General features: G+C 42.6%; 1 protein-coding gene across 1 annotated transcript in view; it reads right to left on the reverse strand.

Moving 5' to 3' along the window:
- Window positions 1-21,083, reverse strand: part of oca2 (oculocutaneous albinism II) — a 539,836-nt gene that overhangs the window by 438,742 nt on the left and 80,011 nt on the right. The window contains exon 3 of the mRNA XM_060826999.1: window positions 2,848-2,961. Coding sequence (XP_060682982.1) covers window positions 2,848-2,961 — 114 coding nt within the window. The remainder of the gene's footprint in view (window positions 1-2,847; window positions 2,962-21,083) is intronic.

Consider the following 21,083-nt stretch of genomic DNA (forward strand, 5'->3'; position numbering starts at 1 on the left):
TGCAAATTCCTATCCAATGTGCTCTGCAAAAACACGTTTTGAATTTTTAGTGGGCTGGATTGGACTATAAAAATACATTCAATAAGGCGTTTTGATCTTCCCTAAGGCTGTTAGGTTGAGAATTAGAGCTGCAAGATTTTAATATTACTTGGAATGGTCTAGAAATATTAAATATTTAATGTGATGATAACAGACTTGGGAATTTCCCTGACCTATTTCTACTTATTAATGTACTTGAGCATAGGTTGTGTTCCGTGGCTGTTGAAATTGCTTCTGTCAATAGTGTAAGCCTTTATCAATGTGCCTGAGTCAATCTTTACCTCTTTTAGTTCAAACTGTTGTGCCTCACTTACCCTTTACATTAAATTTTAATAACCTGTTTATTACTTCCTGAAGTCACTTAGTGCTCACATTATACACAAAAGAGAGGTGGAGAAAGAAACAAAGGGAGGGGGGGAAGAGACACTGAGGAAAGAAAAATAAGCAGTAAGAGAAAGAGACAGTAAGAGAGATAGGGAGATCAAGTTGGAACTGAAAATTTGAGAGCACCTGCTCTGCCTCACCCAACAAACACTGCACACCAACGGTGATGTCTACAGCATCGCAGAGACTGTCAGAACTCATTTGACTAAGGATGGCAATGCAAACATGTTCTGGATCAGCTAATAATCAATGTTTGAGAGGACCGATGTGATATTTTACTTGATTTATTCATTTTTGTAGTGAGCATCACTGGTAAGACTAGAATTATTGTCCAGCTATCATTTACACCTTACCCCCTCCCCCTACCCTATCTTCTGGTAATGAACAGATCTTTTCCAAGCTAACATCAGTTCTGAGGAAGGGTGGCTCAACCTGAAATGTTATCTCTGATTTCTCTCCGCAGATGCTGTCAGACCTGCTGAGCTTTTCCAGCAATTTCTGTTTTTGTAACATCTTGTCCTTCCCTAGGTTCCCCTAGATAGTAGTGGTGAGGCACTACCTGGAACTACGCAAGGACAATCAGAGTATGGCTAGGAAGGGATTGCAGCTTTTCATCGAGTGATGAGGAAGGCAAAGCAATCTACTTTCAATCTGCTCGACGAGGTTAGTGGGAGGACAGGAAGCAAGTCTATTGGGCAAGACAATACTGGGAGAGTTAGAAAGGGGAAGGGGTGGCAAAGGAAATAATTGCCAATGTCCGGGGGAGAACATGCGGGAGAAACCAATAGCTGCAGGGGGGAGGAGATGATGGGGAAGAAGCCTGCCCCAACAAAGGGAAAACTGGGAGAGAAGCTGCCAAAGATAGCCTATCAACAAAGGAATACCTAACTACCTGGGAAGCAGGAAATGCTGAAGTCATAGCAATTAATTCCTTGCAAACTAGTTTTTTTTTAATGAAATACGCACGTTATTGAAATAAAAACTTTCATTGCTAACTTATGATTGGTACCTTGAGCCAATTTAAATACTGCCATGACAATGAAGGGATATCTCACTTACTGAGATATTGAACTTTAAACACAATGTGGACTAATTAGACTGAAGGATCTATTTCCATGCTGTGTGACCATGACTCAATATGTTTTTATAATAAAAGGACATGTAGCCAAAAGATGATGGTGGATGTATATTCGGTGGTAACATGGAAACAAACTTGTCTGAGGGATAGGAAACAAAGTTATGGGTAGTTTTCAGTCTGGAGGAAGGTTCATAGTGGAGATCGCCAGGGAAGCAAACCATTGGGACCTTTGTTTTCCCTAAATGACCTACATCTTGGTACACAGGAAACAACTGCAAATTTCGTGGATGACACAAGACTCAGAAGAATTGTAAACTGTGAGCAGGGTAGTCTAAAACTTCACAAAGAGATTGACATTCTGGTGTAGTGGGTAGATAGGTGGCTGATGAATTTCAATGCAGTGAGATGAGGTAAAACATTGGCCCATTAATGTTTTATGTGATCCGTCAGCCTCAACAACAAACACACCATAAATGTCTTTGTTCTCAATGAGGTTACTTAATTCTTTTCAATTACTTTCATTCAAAATCCAAATACTATTTGCTGCAGGTTGTTACTGCAGCAGCTGTTATGAGGTCAGCCAGGTGGAACACATAGAATATGAGTTCCCTGATTGGGGCTGTTAAGCTGGTCTAATCAGGGAGCTCTGCCTGACAGATATAAACCCGAGTGTCTTACGTTAGAGCCCGGGTGACCTTGGAGAAGGAGCACGCGGAGTCCACCAATACCCTGGAGTTGTTCAGAGAGAGGTGGGTGCCGCAGGGAGTGGAGTGCATCATTTCCCCCTCCAACTCTATTTTGATTTAGTCCCTTCCCTCCCCTTCACTGTTTTCATCACATAGCATTGCCCTTTGATGTGAAGGGCATTGCTTGTCACAGGCCACTCGGGTGTTTTCCTTTCTTTCTGGTGGTGGAAATTGAATAAAGATTTATGCACCTTGTGTCTCTCACTGTGTCTCACAATTGCACACACACATCATGGGTCCTGGGAAAAAATAAGCACTTCTGCAGTTAGGCGGTAGTGTGGGGGTTAAGTAATTAAGGAAAAAAAGAAAGAAAAAAAATAAATAAACCCGAGTATCAGAGGTTCTGTTCACTCTGAGCTGGCTGTGAGAAAGCTGGATCAGTATCAAGTCCTGTGCACATGTAAACAAACGGTAATTTGTTGATGGAATTCCAGTCTCTGGGGAATCATTTCATTTACAATAAAATAGATGATGCTAACTGCAAAGCAGTTTTCCTTTTGATGCTTCAGCTCTATCGCCACCTTTCACATCCCCTTTTAACCACCTTTTACATTTAATTTGCAGTCAAGGAAATTAATTTCATTTAATTTTTCACCTTACCCATTCCCTTCAGATGAGTCATTCAATAAAGGTGTCCAATCATTGAAATCATTACCCTGTGACTTGGAGTTGAAGTGTTGGTATTCTAAATTCCTTGTTGCATTGGACTGGAGCCTAAAATAAAAAAGGAATGAAACAATTTAGTTTGAAGATCACTCAGGTACATTGGCCTAGAATTTCTTATCATGGCAAAATCTGCAAGACATGCAATAAATTTTGTCATTTTGGTCATCAATCCATCCAATGCTAATTATTTAAAGAGAAAAATAAAATGTTACATTTGCATTATTTTTTTTTATGACCATCAATAAAACGTCCTAACACGATTTATAACAAATTCACTGGTCTGGAAATTTAGCAACTGTTGTGTAGGAAAGGCAGGAATTAATGTTCAACAGCAAACACCCACAAGCAACAATGTGGTAATGACCAAACAATTGGGTTGATGATCTAAACTGAAAGATGCATTGGCATCAGAGGACCAAGCACAGTGCTCTTCATTTTCTTCAAAAGTGAACCATGTCATTCTTTATATTTGTCACCCCACTCAAAATCCAGCACCTCTGATGGTGTGGCAGTCACTGCATACTGCACTAGTATGTCACCCAAGAATAATGTGTTCGATTCATGGAAAGGGGTCTTGAAACTGGAAAGCTTAGTGTGTTTCAGAGGTGACAACTGAGGCACGGCTGACACTCCAGCATTTATTCCGGAATATCCTGGTTTCAGACCATTAGACCATAAGACATAGGAGCAGAAATTAGGCCTTTAAGCCCATTCAATCATGGCTGTTAAGTTTCTCAACACCATTCTCACACTTTCTTCTTGTAACCCTTGATCCTTTTGATACTCAATAACCTATCTATCTCACTCTTAAATATACTCAATGATCTGGCCTCCACAGCCTTCTGTGGCAATGAATTCCATTGATTCACCACTCTCTGGCCAAAGACATTTCTCCTTATCTTCGTTCTAAAAGGTCTTCCCTTTCCTCTAAGGCTGTCTCTTCAGGTCCTAGTCCCTCCTACTAATGGAAACATCTTCCCAACCTCTACTCTGTCCAGGCCATTCAGTATTCTGTACACTTTAATTAGATCCCTCCTCATGCTTCTTAACTCCATCGAGTGTAGTCCCAAAGTCCTCAAACATTCCTCATATGTTAAACTTTTCAATCCAGGTCCATTCTCATGAAGTTCTTCTGAACACACCCCAGGGCCAGTACATCCTTCCTGAGATCTAGGGCCCAAAGCTGCGCACAATGCTCCAAATACGGTCTGACCAGTGGCTTATAGAGTCTCAGAGTACACCCCTGCTTTTGTATTCAAGTCTTCTCAAAATAAATGCCATCATTGCATGTGTCTTCTTACTTGCCTATTTGTATTTGCCTTCTTGCAAGGTTTGCCACAGCAACAGATCAGAGGCAAGGAAACCAATGTCCACTCAAACTTGGAATGTTCACCTTTCTAATGGATATGGTGGTGTAAGGAATCCTAGCGTTGACCACCTTTCCATCTGCCTGTCCATACAGAGCAATTCTAAACTATGTAAGCACTATAATGGCTTTTCCTAAGTAGATTAGATTACCTACAGTGTGGAAACTTTGGCCCACCAAGTCCACACCGACCCTCCGAAGTGTAACCCACCCAGACCCATTTCCCGCTGACTAATGCACCTAACACTATGGGTAATTTAGTATGGCCAATTCACCTGACCTGCACATCTTTGGACTGTGGGAGGAAACCAGAGCACCCAGAGGAAACCCACGCAGACATGAGGAGAATGTGCAAACTCCACACAGTCACCTGAGGCTGGAATCAAACCCTGGTGCTGTGAGGCTGCAGTGCTAACCACTGAGTCACCATGCTGCTCTTGAGAAGCTTCGTTGAGAAGCTGAGGTTTCCAGCTCACTTAAACAGCAAGGGCACAAGAAGCTAATCAGACCCATTTGATGGGTATTGTTGATGCCCAGATAATCTAGATCAAACTTGAATTGCCAGAGATTGAACTATATTTATCTCAACTAGTTACCTAATGAAGGAGCAGCGTTCTGAAAGCTAGTACTTCCAAATAAACCTGCTGAACTATAACCTGGTGTTGAGTGATTTTTAACTTTGTCTACCCCAATCCAACACCGGTGTAGGTAGGTGCATTAATGGGGGGAAATGTAGAGCAATAGCGGAATGGGGCTGGGCGGGTTACTCTTCGGAGGGTTGGTGTGGACTTGCTGGGCTGTAGGTCCTGTTTCCCCACTGTAGGGATTCTAATTCTAATCATTCTGTCAATGTAAATGGACAAAAGATCGGATTGATGCTGTAACTCTGTTTTGTGCTGCTGACACTAATCAATTTCAGTTTCTCTCAAAATAAATGCCATCATTGCATTTGCCTTCTTAATTGCCTGTTTAGGTATGCCTCCTTGTTAGGTTTCTACAGCAACAGATCAGAGGCAAGGGAACCAATGTCTATTTAATTGGTTTCAGGCTGTTTGCACACCTTAAACCATGTGGAATCATGACCATTTCTTGCCCAGAGAAGCAAAAGATGCATACACACTGTGTGGTTATTTCTAACAGACAGTCCATGTTCTTGCATTTTCTGAATTTGACTTCACGTGAAATGGGCCTCTTGCAGGTACCGATCTTAGAAGTATTTTCATAATAGTTCAGTCTAAGTGACTCATTGTAAAAGCCAGCACTAATCCATGAAATTCATGATCACCATTGATCCTTAGGAAGTGACAGACCTATGGTAGCTTCAGCAAGGGGATAGTGGAGCTGCACACCAAAGCCGCTGGAAATTACACCAAGGTACAAGTAATGGCGCAAGTCATTTACTCAATAATTTCCTTCTCCTCCTGCGACATTCTATGGTCTTTGCAACAGCTCATGTCCCAATACATTCTACATGATGAACTAGAAAGCAATTTCACCACAAAGTTACCACTCCATGATTTATGAGTTAAGATTTAAGTCAATAGTGCTTTTAAAAGAAAAGTTCCAACTGATTTGGCTGATGGCTTGGGACGGTAATTTTTCTAAACTCCATGCATGTTTTGATGGTTTTCTGTTCATTACAATTTTGTATTCCCTTAAGTCATCAGAAATTCTGAAACTAATTGCACCCAGAGTACAATTTTTCACAGCACCGTCCCTTTATTCAAATACTGAAGTAAATTCCCTTTTCTATCACAGAAAAGATGTGCCTTAGGCGTGCCTTCAATTACTTGTTTGCAAAATCTATTTGCATCTTTCTTGAACCTTCCTACAATGGAAAGCCTTCCTGCAATTTTTAAGTTTATAAGCAAACTCTCCCAGTCTGGAAATTTAAAAAAACAACTTTTCACACTGAGGTAATTGAATTGTTAACAGTTCTAAGCCATCTTCCTTTAAGTGCAATTGTTGTAGACATCCATTTTTAGCCAACACTTCTGTAAAACTGCCTGGCTGACACTAAAAACATATCCAATCTATAATTGTTTCCCTGGTTAGAATAAAACGTAATATCCAGAACCTTCTAACTGAAACCTAATGCACTGTACTGTTTATTCTGTACTTATAAACTTCAGTCAAATGTAAAAACATTTCCACTAAACCTTCAAGAGCTAGTTCTCTCATACTTCCTTTACATAACACCTTGGCTACAAAAATACTTACAAGCTAATCATTAAACCTTTTCGTACACAGAAAACCCACATGCCACTAGTTCAATATTCAAAATCTGAAATAAATGATATTTAAATATATATATATCATAGACCTTGCAATATAGAATCAAGTCCAACAATAATCTAGCCAGAAAAATCTAATGAATACCAAGAGAGGAATCAGTCAGATGAAATGTTAAACTGAAGTCCTTGTTGCCATCTCAGTTGTACATAAAAAGATCCAGGGCACTATTTCAAAGGAGAGACAGGGATTTCTCCACAATTATCTGACCATCTTTTATCTAAAATCGATCATCTGGTCATTAGCATATGGCTTTCTTTGACAGAAATTGTTGTATGCCAAATCATCCTTCATTACAGCAGTAAAGACACTTCAAAAGAAGTACCTTAAGACAAATTTAGGAAACCTTAAGGCTATGAAGGACACCCACCATAAATAGAAGAGGTGTGTATGCGTATGTGCGTGAGATTGCTTTTCCATGGAGGCCCTACTGGAGCTTTCTGATGTGGAGTGTGATACAACAAAATGATCGCCAACACGTCCTGAGTTGATTAGAGTAATTACAATTCTGCTACCATAATCCTCCAAATACAGGGACAGCAAAAAACATTTTGGTGCAGGAGTACAAGATTTTACTGGAGCTTTTCAAAGGGGGCTGTGATGCAGAAAACTGATTGCTATTAGTTCCTACATTGATAAGGTCAATGAAAATTTAGCTACCATAACCCCCGGAATAAAAAGACTTTTCTTTGTGTCAATCTGTTAGCGAGGCATTAGCTATTGAAATTGTGCTGAGTGCAGGAATGGTTTAGGGAGCAAAACAATCAACAGGCTTTGAAATATTGAAGTGCAAAAAGTTGGGAAAGGAGTGCATTATTTGTTTCTCCCAATGGAGGCCTCTTTTCAATCAACATTTGAAGAAAGTGGAGCATACTTGAAGTCTTCTTCCAGGTCATGGTGGAGAAGGATTAAAGAGGAATATATGTGGCAACAACCTGGAAATGTACATCTCTGTTACTGTTTCCACAGCAACACAAGGCAATGGGAGGTGATGCCCTATTGGTATTATCACTGGGCTGTCAATCCAGAGCCCAGGTAATGTTTTGGAGACTTAGGTATGAATCCCACCAAGGCAGATGGTGGAATTTGATCTTTTTTTTAAAAATTTGGAATTAAGACTCAAATGATGACCATGAATCCACTGTCAATTGTTGGGAAAAAAATGCACCTGGTTCATTAGTGCCCTTTAGAGAAGGAAACTGGTTTGGCCTACAAACGACTCCAGACCCGCAGCAATGTGGTTGCCTCTGAACTGCCTTCTGGGAAATAAATGCTGGCCTAGCAGTTGCCATGCAATGTAAAAATCAATACCACTACTTTAGTCCAATGGACCAAGGAGCCAACTAGTTATATGTGAGACAATTCCTTTGCTAAAGTGACAACAATTTAAAACTTAATCATTTGGCACTTACGAACTGCAGACATTTTAAAAATGAATCCCACCACAAGGACATCCAGCAATATTATTATAAATTGAATATATCATGGAATGCAGTAAGTATCGATACATGCACTGAGTTTAGAAAATAGAACAACAGTGTGGCAGTCCTGTAATGTGACTGAGTAGCTAGACAATCCACTTTCCTCAGCAGAAAAACATTAATCTAACTGGATAGAAACATAAAATACATTCTTTGTGAAGCATTTTGATCATTGGAAACATTAAATGGATTAGAGTCAGCCACATAATTTGATTTTTTTTAGATATTGTTCATTAAAAGAAAATTGAAAAGCCATCAAAATGATAAGTCACCGCATGGCTATCATTCACTTTTTTGAGTTATTGACCATCATATCTCTATAAATTTCTTCTTTTCATTGTCCACACTGAAGTAGAATTTTTTTTCTGCATTATTAAAAAGATTGGCATTTCAAGGAAAGCAGGGTGCATGAATCATACTGTGTGGGCTGATGTTCCTGCACTTTTCCCATCTATTGTATCCCATTGCCAGCAGTTACAGTATAATTTATAATCAGTAACCAACTGGCAATTGCAACCTTGAACTCTAATCTTCAAGTCTGAGCTTGGATGACCCTGGAAGCAATAATCCTAGCATCCATGCTTAATGTCAACTAAAACACAGTGAAAACCAGTATCCTTTAAAATCCCAGCTGAATAAAAAGCCTGGTAATGTTGAAATGCCTGAGTCACACTGGTCGTCAAAGTATATTGCATGTACCGTGCACTGACTTAGTGCAGTTATGCAAGCAATCAACAACAAGGTTAATACATGACCAAGCGGTTTTGTTTCATTTATTCTTGGGATGTAGGCATCGCTGGCTGGGCCAACATTTATTACCCTGCCACTATTTGCCCTTGAGAAAGTTGTGGCGAGCTGCTTTCTTGAACCGCTGTGGTCCACATGCTGTAGGTTGACCCACAATGCCATTAGGGAAGGAATTAAAGGATCCTGACCCCCCCCCCCCCTCCAGAGACAATAAGGGAACAGCAATATATTTCCCAGCCAGGATAGTGAATGTCTTGGAGTGGAACTTGCAGACGGTTGTGTTCCTATGTATCTGCTGCCCTTGTCCTTCTTGTAGAAGAGCTGGTTGAGGATCTTTGGTGAATTTGCACAACACCATTAGCACCTTAATAATAATTCTGCAGGACAAGACAGCAAGTAAATGGGAATTGAGGATGCTGTTGGTAAATGTGCTTACAACGATAGCAATTTCAATGCTAATTAAAGAGGAGAACAGCACATCCATTAGAAAGCATTCTATGCACCACGAGGACAGTGATAGTCAGCTATAATACAGTCCGCATGTGCATAATCTGCTTTAAAATAGAAATCAACAATGAATCAGAACTGATGAGTCTGCACTACACGCACCTTTACAAAATCTGCTGTTCTCCCCACACCCACTTCAAAGCACAGTGAAGCTGTACCTTCAGCTTACAAATTGTTGTTTTGCAGACTTAAGCCTAATTTTAGCAAATGCAATACCATTTCTGCTTTGGAAGCAAAAAAGGAGCTGAAAACACAGATTATGGGAGAACAGGTGAGCACAGCAGATGCTGCTCAGGAGCAGGAAGACACGCAAAGACACGTGGATCATAGTTCAGAACTGCACATGGGCTGACTGCAATGAGAGCAACGGAATCAATCAGAAGGTAGCGATTATTTATCACCGAGTTAAATGATGAAATCGTGGAAGTTGTTCGAGGAGGTGATGCAGAAGTGCGGCGACACTTTTGCGTATAACACATGAAAAGACACTTTTCTCTGCATTTTTTATATATATGTGACAATAAATCTAATCCTAAAGAAGGAGAGACTGGAAACAATAATAAGTTTCACACATCTGAGAAGTTGGATCAAAAAGTTTTAATCGGAAACTTCAAGGATGTGGGAAACAAGGGTCAACAAACCCCAATAGGGTTACTTCCAGATTCTTGAAGGATTGAGGAGGTGCGGATGTGGTCCCTCAGTCAGAGGCCTGGCTGACGGACTCAGCATCAGGCTTTGTGCCAAGAGGATGGATATACACTGGTACCCCTTATCTTGTTGTCAGCCCCGTTGTCAGCCATCCAATTCCAGACTCTAAGTCGAAAAGTGTGGAATTGGAAAAGCACAGCAGGTCAGGCATCATCCAAGGAGCAGGAGAGTCAACATTTCGGCCATGACTCCTTCATGAAGATTTCCTAATGAAGGGCTTTTGCTCGAAATGTCAACTCTCCTGCTCTTTGGATGCTGCTTGACTGGCAGTACTTTTCCAATGCCACACTTTTCGACTCTGATCTCCAGATCTGCAGTCCTCACTTTCTCCCAATTCCAGATTTTGGCCATCACTCACTCACTTGCCAACAGGGATCCATCAACAATCCCAAGCCTCAGATTGCCTCATCTTATCTGTGAGCCACTTTGGCAAAGTCGCCACCAGGTTTTTGATCCTGGAAATGGCACACCTTGCCTAAGTGAGGTGACAAGGGGCTCTGCCTCAGCTCTCCAACTCATCGTCAGGCTGCCTTTCACCTCCACTGGAACACATCTGCCTGAAAAGACGGTGGAGGCAGGCTCAACTGGGGCATTCAAGAGGGCATTGGGTGGATTTTTTTGTTAGCAACTTTGGGCATGGATATAGGGAAAGACAGGAGATTGGCACAAGGTAATAGATCCAGGCAGACCGATGGGCTCAATGGTCTCCTCCTGCACCACAACAAACCTGTAATTCTGTGAAAGGCTACTCAGTGAGAATGCAACCGCACCCAGCCAACAGACCCTTTGGTCCAACCGTCCATGTGGATCAGATATCCCAACCCAATCTAGTCCCACCTGCCAGCACCCAGCCCATATCCCTCCAAACCCTTCCTAATCATATACACATCCAAATGCTTCTTAAATGTTGCAATTGTACCAGCCTCCTCCACATCCTCTGGCAGCTCATTCCATACACGTACCACCCTCTGCATGAAAACGTTGCTCCTTAGGTCTCTTTTATATCTTTCCCCTCTCACCCTAGACCTATGCCCTCTAGTTCTGGACTCCCACACCCCAGAGAAAAGACTTTGTCTATTTATCTTATCCATGCCCCTCATAATTTAGTAAACCTCTATAAGGTCACCCCTCAGCCTCTGAAGCACCAGGGAAAACAGCCCCAGCCTGTTCAGCCTCTCTCTATAGCTCAAATCCTCCAACCCTGGCAACATCCTTGTAAATCTTTTCTGAAGCCTTTCAAGTTTCACATCATCTTTCCAATAGGAAGGAGACCAGAATTGCACGCAATATTCCAACAGGGGCCTAACCAATATCCTGTACAGCCACAACATGACCTCTCAACTCCTGTACTCAATACTCTGACCAATAAAGGAAAGCACACCAAACACCTTCTTCTCTATCCTATCTACCTGCAACTCGACTTTCAAGGAGCTATGAACCTGCACTCCAAGGTCTCTTTGTTCAGCAACACTCCCTAGGACCTTACCATTATGAGCCTAGGTTCTGCTAAGATTGGCTTTCCCAAAATGCAGCACCTCACATTTATCTGAATTAAACTCCATCTGCCACTTCTCAGCCCATTGGCCTATCTGGTCCAGATCTTGTTGTAATCTAAGGTAACCCTCTTCGCTGTCCACTACACCTCCAATTTTGGTGTCATCTGCAAACTTACTAACTGTACCTCTCATGCTCACATCCAAATCATTTATTAAACGACAAAAAGTAGAGGGCCCAGCACCAATCCTTGTGACACTCCACTGGTCACAGGCCTCTAGTCTGAAAAACAACCCTCCACCACCACCCTCTGTCTTCTATCTTTGAGGCAGTTCTGTATCCAAATGGTTCATTCTCACTTTACTCCATGAGATCTAACCTTGCTAATCAGTCTCCCATGGGGAATCTTGTCGAACGCCTTATGAATAAACACAGCCTTTCCTTTAGCAAAAAGTAAGGCATTTAAAACAGAATAGCCATAGGTTCCTTGTGCCCAATGGCTTTCACTGCACCTGGCAATGTGTTATATTTTTTTCAAGACGTACTTCTTTCCAGAATAATTGCTCTTCATTTCTGCCTTCATTGCCAGCCAGCACTGTTTCTTTAACAAACAATTTCTTACCCTCATAGACATTGAAACAGCTATTGCGCTCTCACAAAACCAAAAGTCATTCCCTCCACTTGATTATTCTTCAGAGGAGCTTCCCAAAATGGGTCTCACAATCTCCAGTGAGAGCTTAAAGCTGAATGGTGACAGATCGCAGAGCTCTGAAATGAGGCAAGATGAAATCATTCAGTCGATAATTAATTGCCCAATTCATCATAGAATCCCTATTGTGTGGAAGTAGGCCATTCAGCCAATCCAGTCTACACCAACCCTCCAAAGAGCATCCTACCCAGACTCATCCCCGTTTACTGTCCCTGTAACCCCACATTTCCCATGGTGAATCCACCTAATCTGCACATCCTTTGGACTATGGGAGGAAACCGGAACACCCAGCAGAAACCCAAGTGGACACGGGGAAAACATGCACACTCCTCACAGGCAGTGTGGGTGGCACAGTGGTTAGCACTGCTGCCTCACAGCGCCAGAGACTCAGGTTGAATTCCCACCTCAAGCAACTGTCTGTGTGGAGTTTGCACAACCTCCCCGTATCTGCGTGGGTTTCCTCCGGGTGCTCCTGTTTTCTCAATCCAAACGTTAGGTGAATTGGTAAAGGGGTAAATGTAGGGGAATGGGTCTGGGTGGACTGCTCTTCGGAGGGTCAGTGTGGACTTGTTGGGTCAAAGGGCATGTTTCCATACTGTAAATCATCTAATAATCTAATCTAATCTAGTTGGCCGAGGCTGGAATCGAACGCGGGCCTGTGACGCTGTAAAGTAGCAGTGCCACATGGTGCTGTAATAAAGTCATCACCTGATGACAGGTCAGCAAATCTAACCATACTTTCCTATAACAGACTTAATTCTGGCAGTTACGAAAGTGATCGCCTGAACCCATCCATGATTAGGGTATATGACCACCTACTGCAAAAAGCAGAGAATAGCAGAATTTAGTCCTGTTAGCATTACTTTAGGCTACTTCTGCAGAGAATACTGCAACTATCTGTGCAATTTTTCCAGTTTTATTGTTGCAACCTTTTTTCATACATTCTTTTCATACATTCAAGGGAAGAGTGTTCTAGTAAAAGTAATAGGATTAATTTTGGAATCTGAACTTGTTCTATAGATCAAGAAGAGATCATTGGATATTTTACTGGAAGCCATAGTGGATGAAGTTAAAAATCACACAACACCAGGTTATAGTCCAACAGGTTTATTTGGAAGCACTAGCTTTCGGAGCGCTGCTCCTTCATCAGGTGGTTGTGGAGTATAAGATCGTATGACACAGAATTAATAGCATTGCTAACTTTGCTATAAATTCTGTGTCCTACAATCTTATAGTCCATAACCACCTGATGAAGGAGCAGCACTCTGAAAGCTGGTGCTCTGACAACTAGTGCTTCCAAATAAACCTGTTGGACTATAACTTGGTGTTGTATGATTTTAACTTTGTACACCCCAGTCCAATACTGACTCCTCCAAATCAGATGAAGAAAACGAATGAGAAAAAAGGTAAAAACTTCAATCGTGACAGTAAGAAGACTGCTTCAAAATAAGCCCTCCAACAGGATAAGAGAAGAATTTTAGTCAAGAATGATATTCTATTCACTACCTGAAGGCTAAACAACATCAGTGTTGTAACTGCAGTGCTGAGGTCTGCAGGGAACAGACTGTCATTGTCAGCACATTTCACATTTAACAGCCTTAAACCAATAGCTGTTGTATATCACTGAACTAGAACTTGGGTCTCAAAAGAACTGGCAAGAGCTGTTAAATCAATCATTGAACCAACCAGACTTCGACTCAAAATAATGCTGTTAGATGGAGTGTTGATTGGAACTACAAATGTGTATTATGTACCCTGGAGTGCAGAGACAGTTAATCAGAAAACTAAGCAATCAGCTTTGATATCAAAAATCGACATTCATCCTGTTTGTACAAAATCATTGCAGAGAATCCACCATGCAGCTACCATTTAGCAGGGAACCAGCCCACTCATATTAATCACTTGCATACATTTCCCATCCTGGAGGCATCATTTCTAGCAGTAAGCTGTCCCACAAGAACCTTCGCCCTGGATTTCTGGGCTTCTGACAGTGCAGAAGTCTACCACCCCATTCAGGAATTTCTGATCAAAGGCAAATAAGAAATTTGTAAGAATCAAGCTGTTCAATAAGGGTGCACATTCACTGCCCCCTGCACATATGCTTTGTGCAATATAAGGCCAGATAGAATCCTCAGAAGTTTGCAAAACTGAGACCTATCCACTCAGGAGGTGCACGGAGATATCACTGGAGATTACCCAAGTGAAACAACACAGAAGCTGTATTGTTCCCCTCAGAGCATTAATGTTCCAGTGTTGTGCAGAGCTCAATGGGAAGAATGCCAGCCACTCTGATGGATAAACCTCTCTTGATTCCATCACTAAACTTGGGTTGGCTGGTTACTATCAACAGTTCGCTAGAATACATTAGATCAGATTGGCCTATCAGTTTTGAACTGCCTTAACCTGAAACAAACTGCACCTTCGTCCCTCCAAGTCATTAACTCATCATTCATAAGGTTGAGAGGGTCGAGAGCATGAAGTTCCCAGGAATGACAATAACTAACAACCTGTCCTGGACTTCCCACGTAGATGCAACGATCAAGAAGGCACAACAACACTTCTTATCCCTCAGACAGACAAACAGAGGCTGGAAGAACACAGCAAGCCTGGCAGCATCAGGAGGTGGAGGAGTCAACTTTTCGGATGTAACCCTTCTTGAGGACTGGAGATAAAGTGGGGATGTGGGGGGAGGATTTTGGGTGGGGAGAAGGGCAGTGAGTTAGTAATAGGTGAACACAGGTAGAGGGTATGGCCTGGTTGGATGATGGGAGGAATGAATCCAGTTGGTAGCTGGAAGGAAGGGTCGGTCAGAGGAATGGAAGGGGGGGGGAAAGGGGCTGGGAAGGGAGTTGGGGTTGGGATGGGAGGTTATTTGAAATTGGAGAACTTAATGTTGAGTCCTCTGGGGTCTAGGCTGCCCAGGCAGAAGATGAGGCATTGCTCCTCCAATTTGCAATCTGATTCGCTATGGCAATGGAGGAGGCCAAGGATGGTCATGTCGGAAAGGGAGTGGAAGGAGAATTAAAATGGGTGGTGACTGGGAGGTGAGGTCAGCTCCTGCGGGCCCGGCTATGATGCTCAGTGAAACATGTCCTGAGTTCACATTTGGGGTCTCCCCGATGTAGAGGAGACCACATCGGGAGCACCAGATACAGTAAACATGGTTGGAGGAGAGGCAGGTGAACCTCTTCTCACCTGGAAGGACTGGTTGGGGCTCTGGATGAAGGTGAGGGGTGTGTTGTGCTGGCAGGTTTTGCACCTTTTACAGTTGCAGGGGAAGCTACCAGGGGACTGTTCCCTTTGCCAATCCTTGGTTCGCATCACTCTCCCCACCAACCAACCCCCCGAACCACCCTGATACCTCACTGAGCATCTCAGCCAGGCCGGGGCAGCCTACAGCCCAGAGGACTCAACATTGAGCTCTCCAACTTTAAATAACCTCCCTTCCCATCCCCAGACTCCCTTCCCGGGCCCTCCCACTCCCTTCCCTTCCTCTGACCAACCCTTCCTTCCAACCGGATTCATTCCTCCCATCAACCAACCAGGCCGTACCCTTTACCTGTGTTCACCTAACACTACCTCACCACCTGCCCTTCCCCCACTGCCCTCCAGCCCACTTTATCTGCAGGATCCCACCCCCAGTCCTGAAGAAGGATTACACTAAAAACGTTGACTTCTCCACCTCCTGATGCTGCCTAGCTTGCTGTGTTCTTCCAGTTTCCTGATTATCTACCTTGCATGCCAGCATCTGCAGTTTTTGTGTCTCTTATCCCTCAGGCAGCTTAGGAAATTTGGCGCATCCATAAGGACCCTCGCCAACTTTTACAGATGCACATAACAAGTATACAATCAAAGAAATCTAAAGGAAGATTTGGAGTAGACTGGGAAAGGAGTTGAGAAAGGACAGAGTGTGGAGCAGATTCACCAGGATGTTGCCTGGGATGGAACGTCTCAGCTATACAGAGAGATTGGATAGGCTGGGGTTGTTTTCCCTGGAGCCCAGGAGGCTGATAGAGGTATCGGATGTACGTATACAAACTTATGAGAGATGTAGATAGGGTAGATCATGAGAACCTCTTCCCCATGGCAGATGACTGGATGGTATAAGTTTAAGATGAGGAGTAAATGGTTTAGAGGGGATATGAGGACATTTTGTTTCACCTAGAGGGTGGTATAAATATGGAGCATGCTGCCTGAGAGGGTGATGGAGCCAGGTACTTTCATAGTATTGAAGCAGCATCTCTGGATGAGTGTTTAAATTACCTGGGCAGAGTAGGCTTATGGGCCACATGCCGGTAAACAGGTTAGTATAGTTTGGTGTTGTTGGTCAACATTGACATGGTAGGCTGAAGGACCACTTTCTATGTGTATGATTCTGACTCTGAGTAGCTACAGAGAAAGCAGATGCACTGATAACAGTCTTCCAAGAATCCTTAGATTCTGGAAAAATCCCAGAGGATTGGAAAACCAACAATCTTATCCAGGAAAGGAAGACGACAAAAAAAAGACGCTGCAAGACGGTGTCAGATTGTGAACATAGATACCACTATTACATGTGGGAACACCTCCAGATACTCATGTGACAGCCAACGTTGTCTATCTTATACGTTGCAGGCAAGGATGCCCGGAGGCATGTTACATTTGGGAAACCGAGCAAAGGCTACGACAACGGATGAATGGGCACTGCACAACAATCGACAGACAGGAGGGTTCCCTCCCAGTTGGGGAACACTTCAGTGGTCCAGGACATTCAGCCTCGGACCTTCGGGTGACCATCCTCCAAGGTGGACTTTGGGACAGGCAACAGAGAAAAGTGGCCAAGCAGGGGCTGATAGCTAAGTTCGGTACCCATAGGGAGGGCCTCAACCGGGACCTTGGGTTCATGTCACATAACAGGTGATCACCATTGCACTACACATGCACATAGATATTCCTACACACACACACACACACTCTCATATACACACGGACACAGGTACACACAGACGCGCACACAGACACCCACACACACCCTTATAGACACACACACTCCCACATGCACCCCCTCACAGACTTAAGACACTCTGTACTCATTACACACGTTCACACACACTCTCTCACACTCACAATCCCCACCCCAGACAGACACACACACACAGACAAAGACCCACATGCACACATATATTTTGTGGGGTGAATTTGTACTTGCAGAGTTACATTGTACTTTGCTCAAAAACTGCATGCATTCATGTAGAACTCTGAGCTCAAAAACTGCATGAATTTATGTAAAACTCCTTTATCTCACTTTTTAGATTAGAATCAATCTAAACATCATGGCATAGACAGAGAACACAGGGGGCCAACACCTTCAACATATTGTCTAGCTATCACCATTGTTAACAGCTAACCCGAGAATGCAACTTTTTAAAAAAAGGTTTTGTGGCTTACACATGAAAGAAGTGAAACTATCACTGTATTCTAAAAGATGAAAGGCTTAACAGACAATTTTTCAATGTATAATGTCAGTTACATCACACTGTAAATTTTTGCTATAAATTCTGTGTTACAATCGAGCCCTCCACTATCACCTGATGAAGGAGCATCACTCCGAAAGCTAGTGTGCTTCCAATTAAACCTGTTGGACTGTAACCTGTTGTTGTGTGATTTTTAACTTTGAACACTAGACAGCAGAGTTGGGATAAATAGTGGATTTTTCAAAATGGCAACTGGTGGAGTGCTAGAGCTACAATTATTTACAATAAATATTAATAACTTGGATGAGGAAAGTGACTATGCTCTAGCCAAGTTTTCACAAAGTAGTGGTGAAGGTAACAGTCTGCAAAGGGATGTAGACAGATTAAGCGGAGGGGTAAAAGCTTGGCAGTTGGAATATATTGTAGGAAACTGTGAGGTTATGCACCTTGGCAGAAATGCAGAAACTGGATATTGCTGTTATTATTATTTAAATGGACAATGACTGCAGAAAGAAATGCAGTGGAGGATTTTGGGATAAATCACAAAGTTCCGCAGGAAACAGGGAAGACAAATGGAATGTTGACCCATATTTCAAAGAAATGGAGCATAGAAATAGGAGGACCTGTTTAAACTATACAAGGCACTAGTCAGACAACAGCTAGAATGGTGAAATAGTTTTGGGCCCCTCTCCAGGGAAAGATACACTGACATTGTCGCAGTCCAGAGAAAGCTCCACGGTATTTTCCTCAGGGTCAGGGAGTCCGAGCTTTAAGGAGAGAGGGGAAAGATTTAAAAGAGACCTAAGGGGCAACTGCTTCATTCAGAGGATGCTGTGATTATGGAATGAGCTGCCAGAGAAAGTGGTGGAAGCTGGTACAATGACAATGTTTAAAAAGCATCTGAATAGGTATATGAACAGGACAGGTTTAGAGGGATATGGACCACATACTGGCAAATGGAACTAGATTAATTTTGAATGTCTGGACAGCATGGGCAAGTTGAACTGCAGGGTCAGTTTCCTTGCTGTACAACTCTATGACTCTAGGGTTGATCCTGATTATGGAGGACCTCTCTTATGAGGAGATTTTGAGAAGTGACAATGACGCAGCAATAAAGGCCGAAGCAATGAGAGGAAATGTGCTCACTATATTGAAAAGAAGAAAAACAGAATACATTTATGTGTGCGGGGTGGTCAATTTAAGTCTTACACATGGCAGCCTTTCTCTACTTTGTATTTCATGTTAATTTCTTGCAATTTCTTTAAAAAAGCAGCATAGATTCAGTGTGTTATCTCACAAAAATAAATGCTGCACATTTACAAACACAAAGCAAACTAATTAGCAAATAATGAACACTTTGCAATGAAAAGGGTTAGGTTCCTGGGATAAGTGGTGCTGAAGCTGAGAAATAATTATCTCTGGTCACAGTCCTTTGTCCCTTTTCATGCAATGGGCTGTTAGCTGGTGTTTTAAACAGCGTAGACAACAGTGTGCTGTTATAGTGCAACATAAAGCATCAGGGTCTTCAAGGTTGCTATATTCAGTGAGCACTTTCAGAAGTGTCAAAATAAAAGCATTACCTGAAAAAAAAATCAATGCATTCCAACTGTCCTAAGGTTCTAAGGTGGCCATTTTTATTAAAAATTGAGAAGCTCAGCTGATGGATAGAAATAGTTCAGGTCTGTGCTGTTGACAGAAAATAGTCCACACCTTTGACTACCAATAACTGTTGTTAGAGATATATAGAGGAGCGAATGATTAAGGAAATCTGAGGAACATGACACATTCAGGTCCCATCTGATGGTGATACGATCAGGTGATCTGATGTGATCTTGACATTTGTTTTTATGCACATGCTCAGTAGCTCTTATTTGAATAAAGCCTTTACTTGACAAAGAGCAAGGTCCAAAGAGCAGGGTACCAAACTTAACAAGAGAAGAGAAGAAAATAGAGCAAATCAAATGAAACCCTAAGAGAGAGAAGCTTTGATGACCCAAAACAAGATATAAATTTCCAAAGAGCGAGGTTGGGAACAGTTTCTCGGACAGCTATTGATTTGGCACCACCACATACTTTCCAATGCTCCCCATTTAACATAGAAGAGCAGGCTTTGATTCTGAGGATCAAGACTTGCTGCAGGGGCTGAAAGCAGAAACTAACCCTACTCCAAGGGGCACCAGGACCAACACGATCATTTTATCTGGAGTAGCCAATTTGAGATGCTGGTCCCAGTCTTAGAGCAAGCATTCTCAGGTGCACCTTCATTTGCAGTGCCCACTGCTGCAGCAGAATCACACAGGGGAGGAAATGGAAGATGTGTACGCCTTGTCCAGAGGAATCTACAACAAGAAGACAGCCCCTGTCACTGGGGTGGTTGGAGGGGGTGGTTTCTAGGGAGTATTCCAGCAGCAGTGGTGGCCTTTGAGGTCTAGGCTTGCCCAAATACAAATAGCTCCCTCCAGGATCACGTGGAAGTCAGGGCTTCTGAGTAGTTGGTTCGTGTAGTAATTGTCATGAGATCAGCCAGGTGGACCTCATAGAATATGAGTTCTCTGATTGGGGCTGTTAATCTGGTCCAATCAGGGAGCCCAGGCTGACAGATAAAAAATAAGAGTGTCAGAGGTTCTGCTCACCCTCCATGGACAAGTTTGACCGAAGGGTCTGTTTCCGTGCTGTACATCTCTATGACATTATGACTCAGCCTCTGATGCTGCAGGGAAAAAAGTCATAGCCTATCCAGCCTCTCCTTCTAACTCAAACCCTCCAGTCTTGGTAGCATCATGTAAGTCTTTTTTGCACCCTTTCCAGTTTAATAAGATTCATCATGCAACAGGGTGACCAGAATTGTACGCAGTATTCCAATTGATTTCCCTATCACAAAACCAGATTGCCTCTTCCCAGTTACCTTGAACTTTTTTTCAAGTGACCAGCTATAACCACTTTACCAATTGACTTTAACACCTCCCACACCATAGACATCAAGCTAACTGGCCTAGAGGTTCCTGCTCTCCATCGCGCCTTCACCCACCCCCACTTCTCTTTTGAATAGAGGAGTGATATTTGCTACTTTCAGAATCCAGAGAATTTTGTAAAATTAACACGGACATATCTACTACCTCATTGCTGGAATATTGAGCAGATTGAAACTGGCTTGACAGAGTTAAGCGAGCCTCGGTATTGTACACTGTCACTAGCCACCACAAAGAGCAGTGATACCAGTTATCTTAACAAAGGTTATTTACCTGGCGCATTAACTCTGTTTCTGTCTCCAGGATTGCTGCCTGGCCTGCTGAGTATTTCCAACACTTTCTTTTTCATTACTTTACTCCAACTCTTTTTTCTGATGTTCTTATATCAGAGCTACCATAACATGGATTCCAGAAAATTATTGTTACTTTGTCAGTTCCTCCCCT

This window comes from Hemiscyllium ocellatum, chromosome 6, assembly GCF_020745735.1.
Source record: "Hemiscyllium ocellatum isolate sHemOce1 chromosome 6, sHemOce1.pat.X.cur, whole genome shotgun sequence".
NCBI lineage: Eukaryota > Metazoa > Chordata > Chondrichthyes > Orectolobiformes > Hemiscylliidae > Hemiscyllium > Hemiscyllium ocellatum.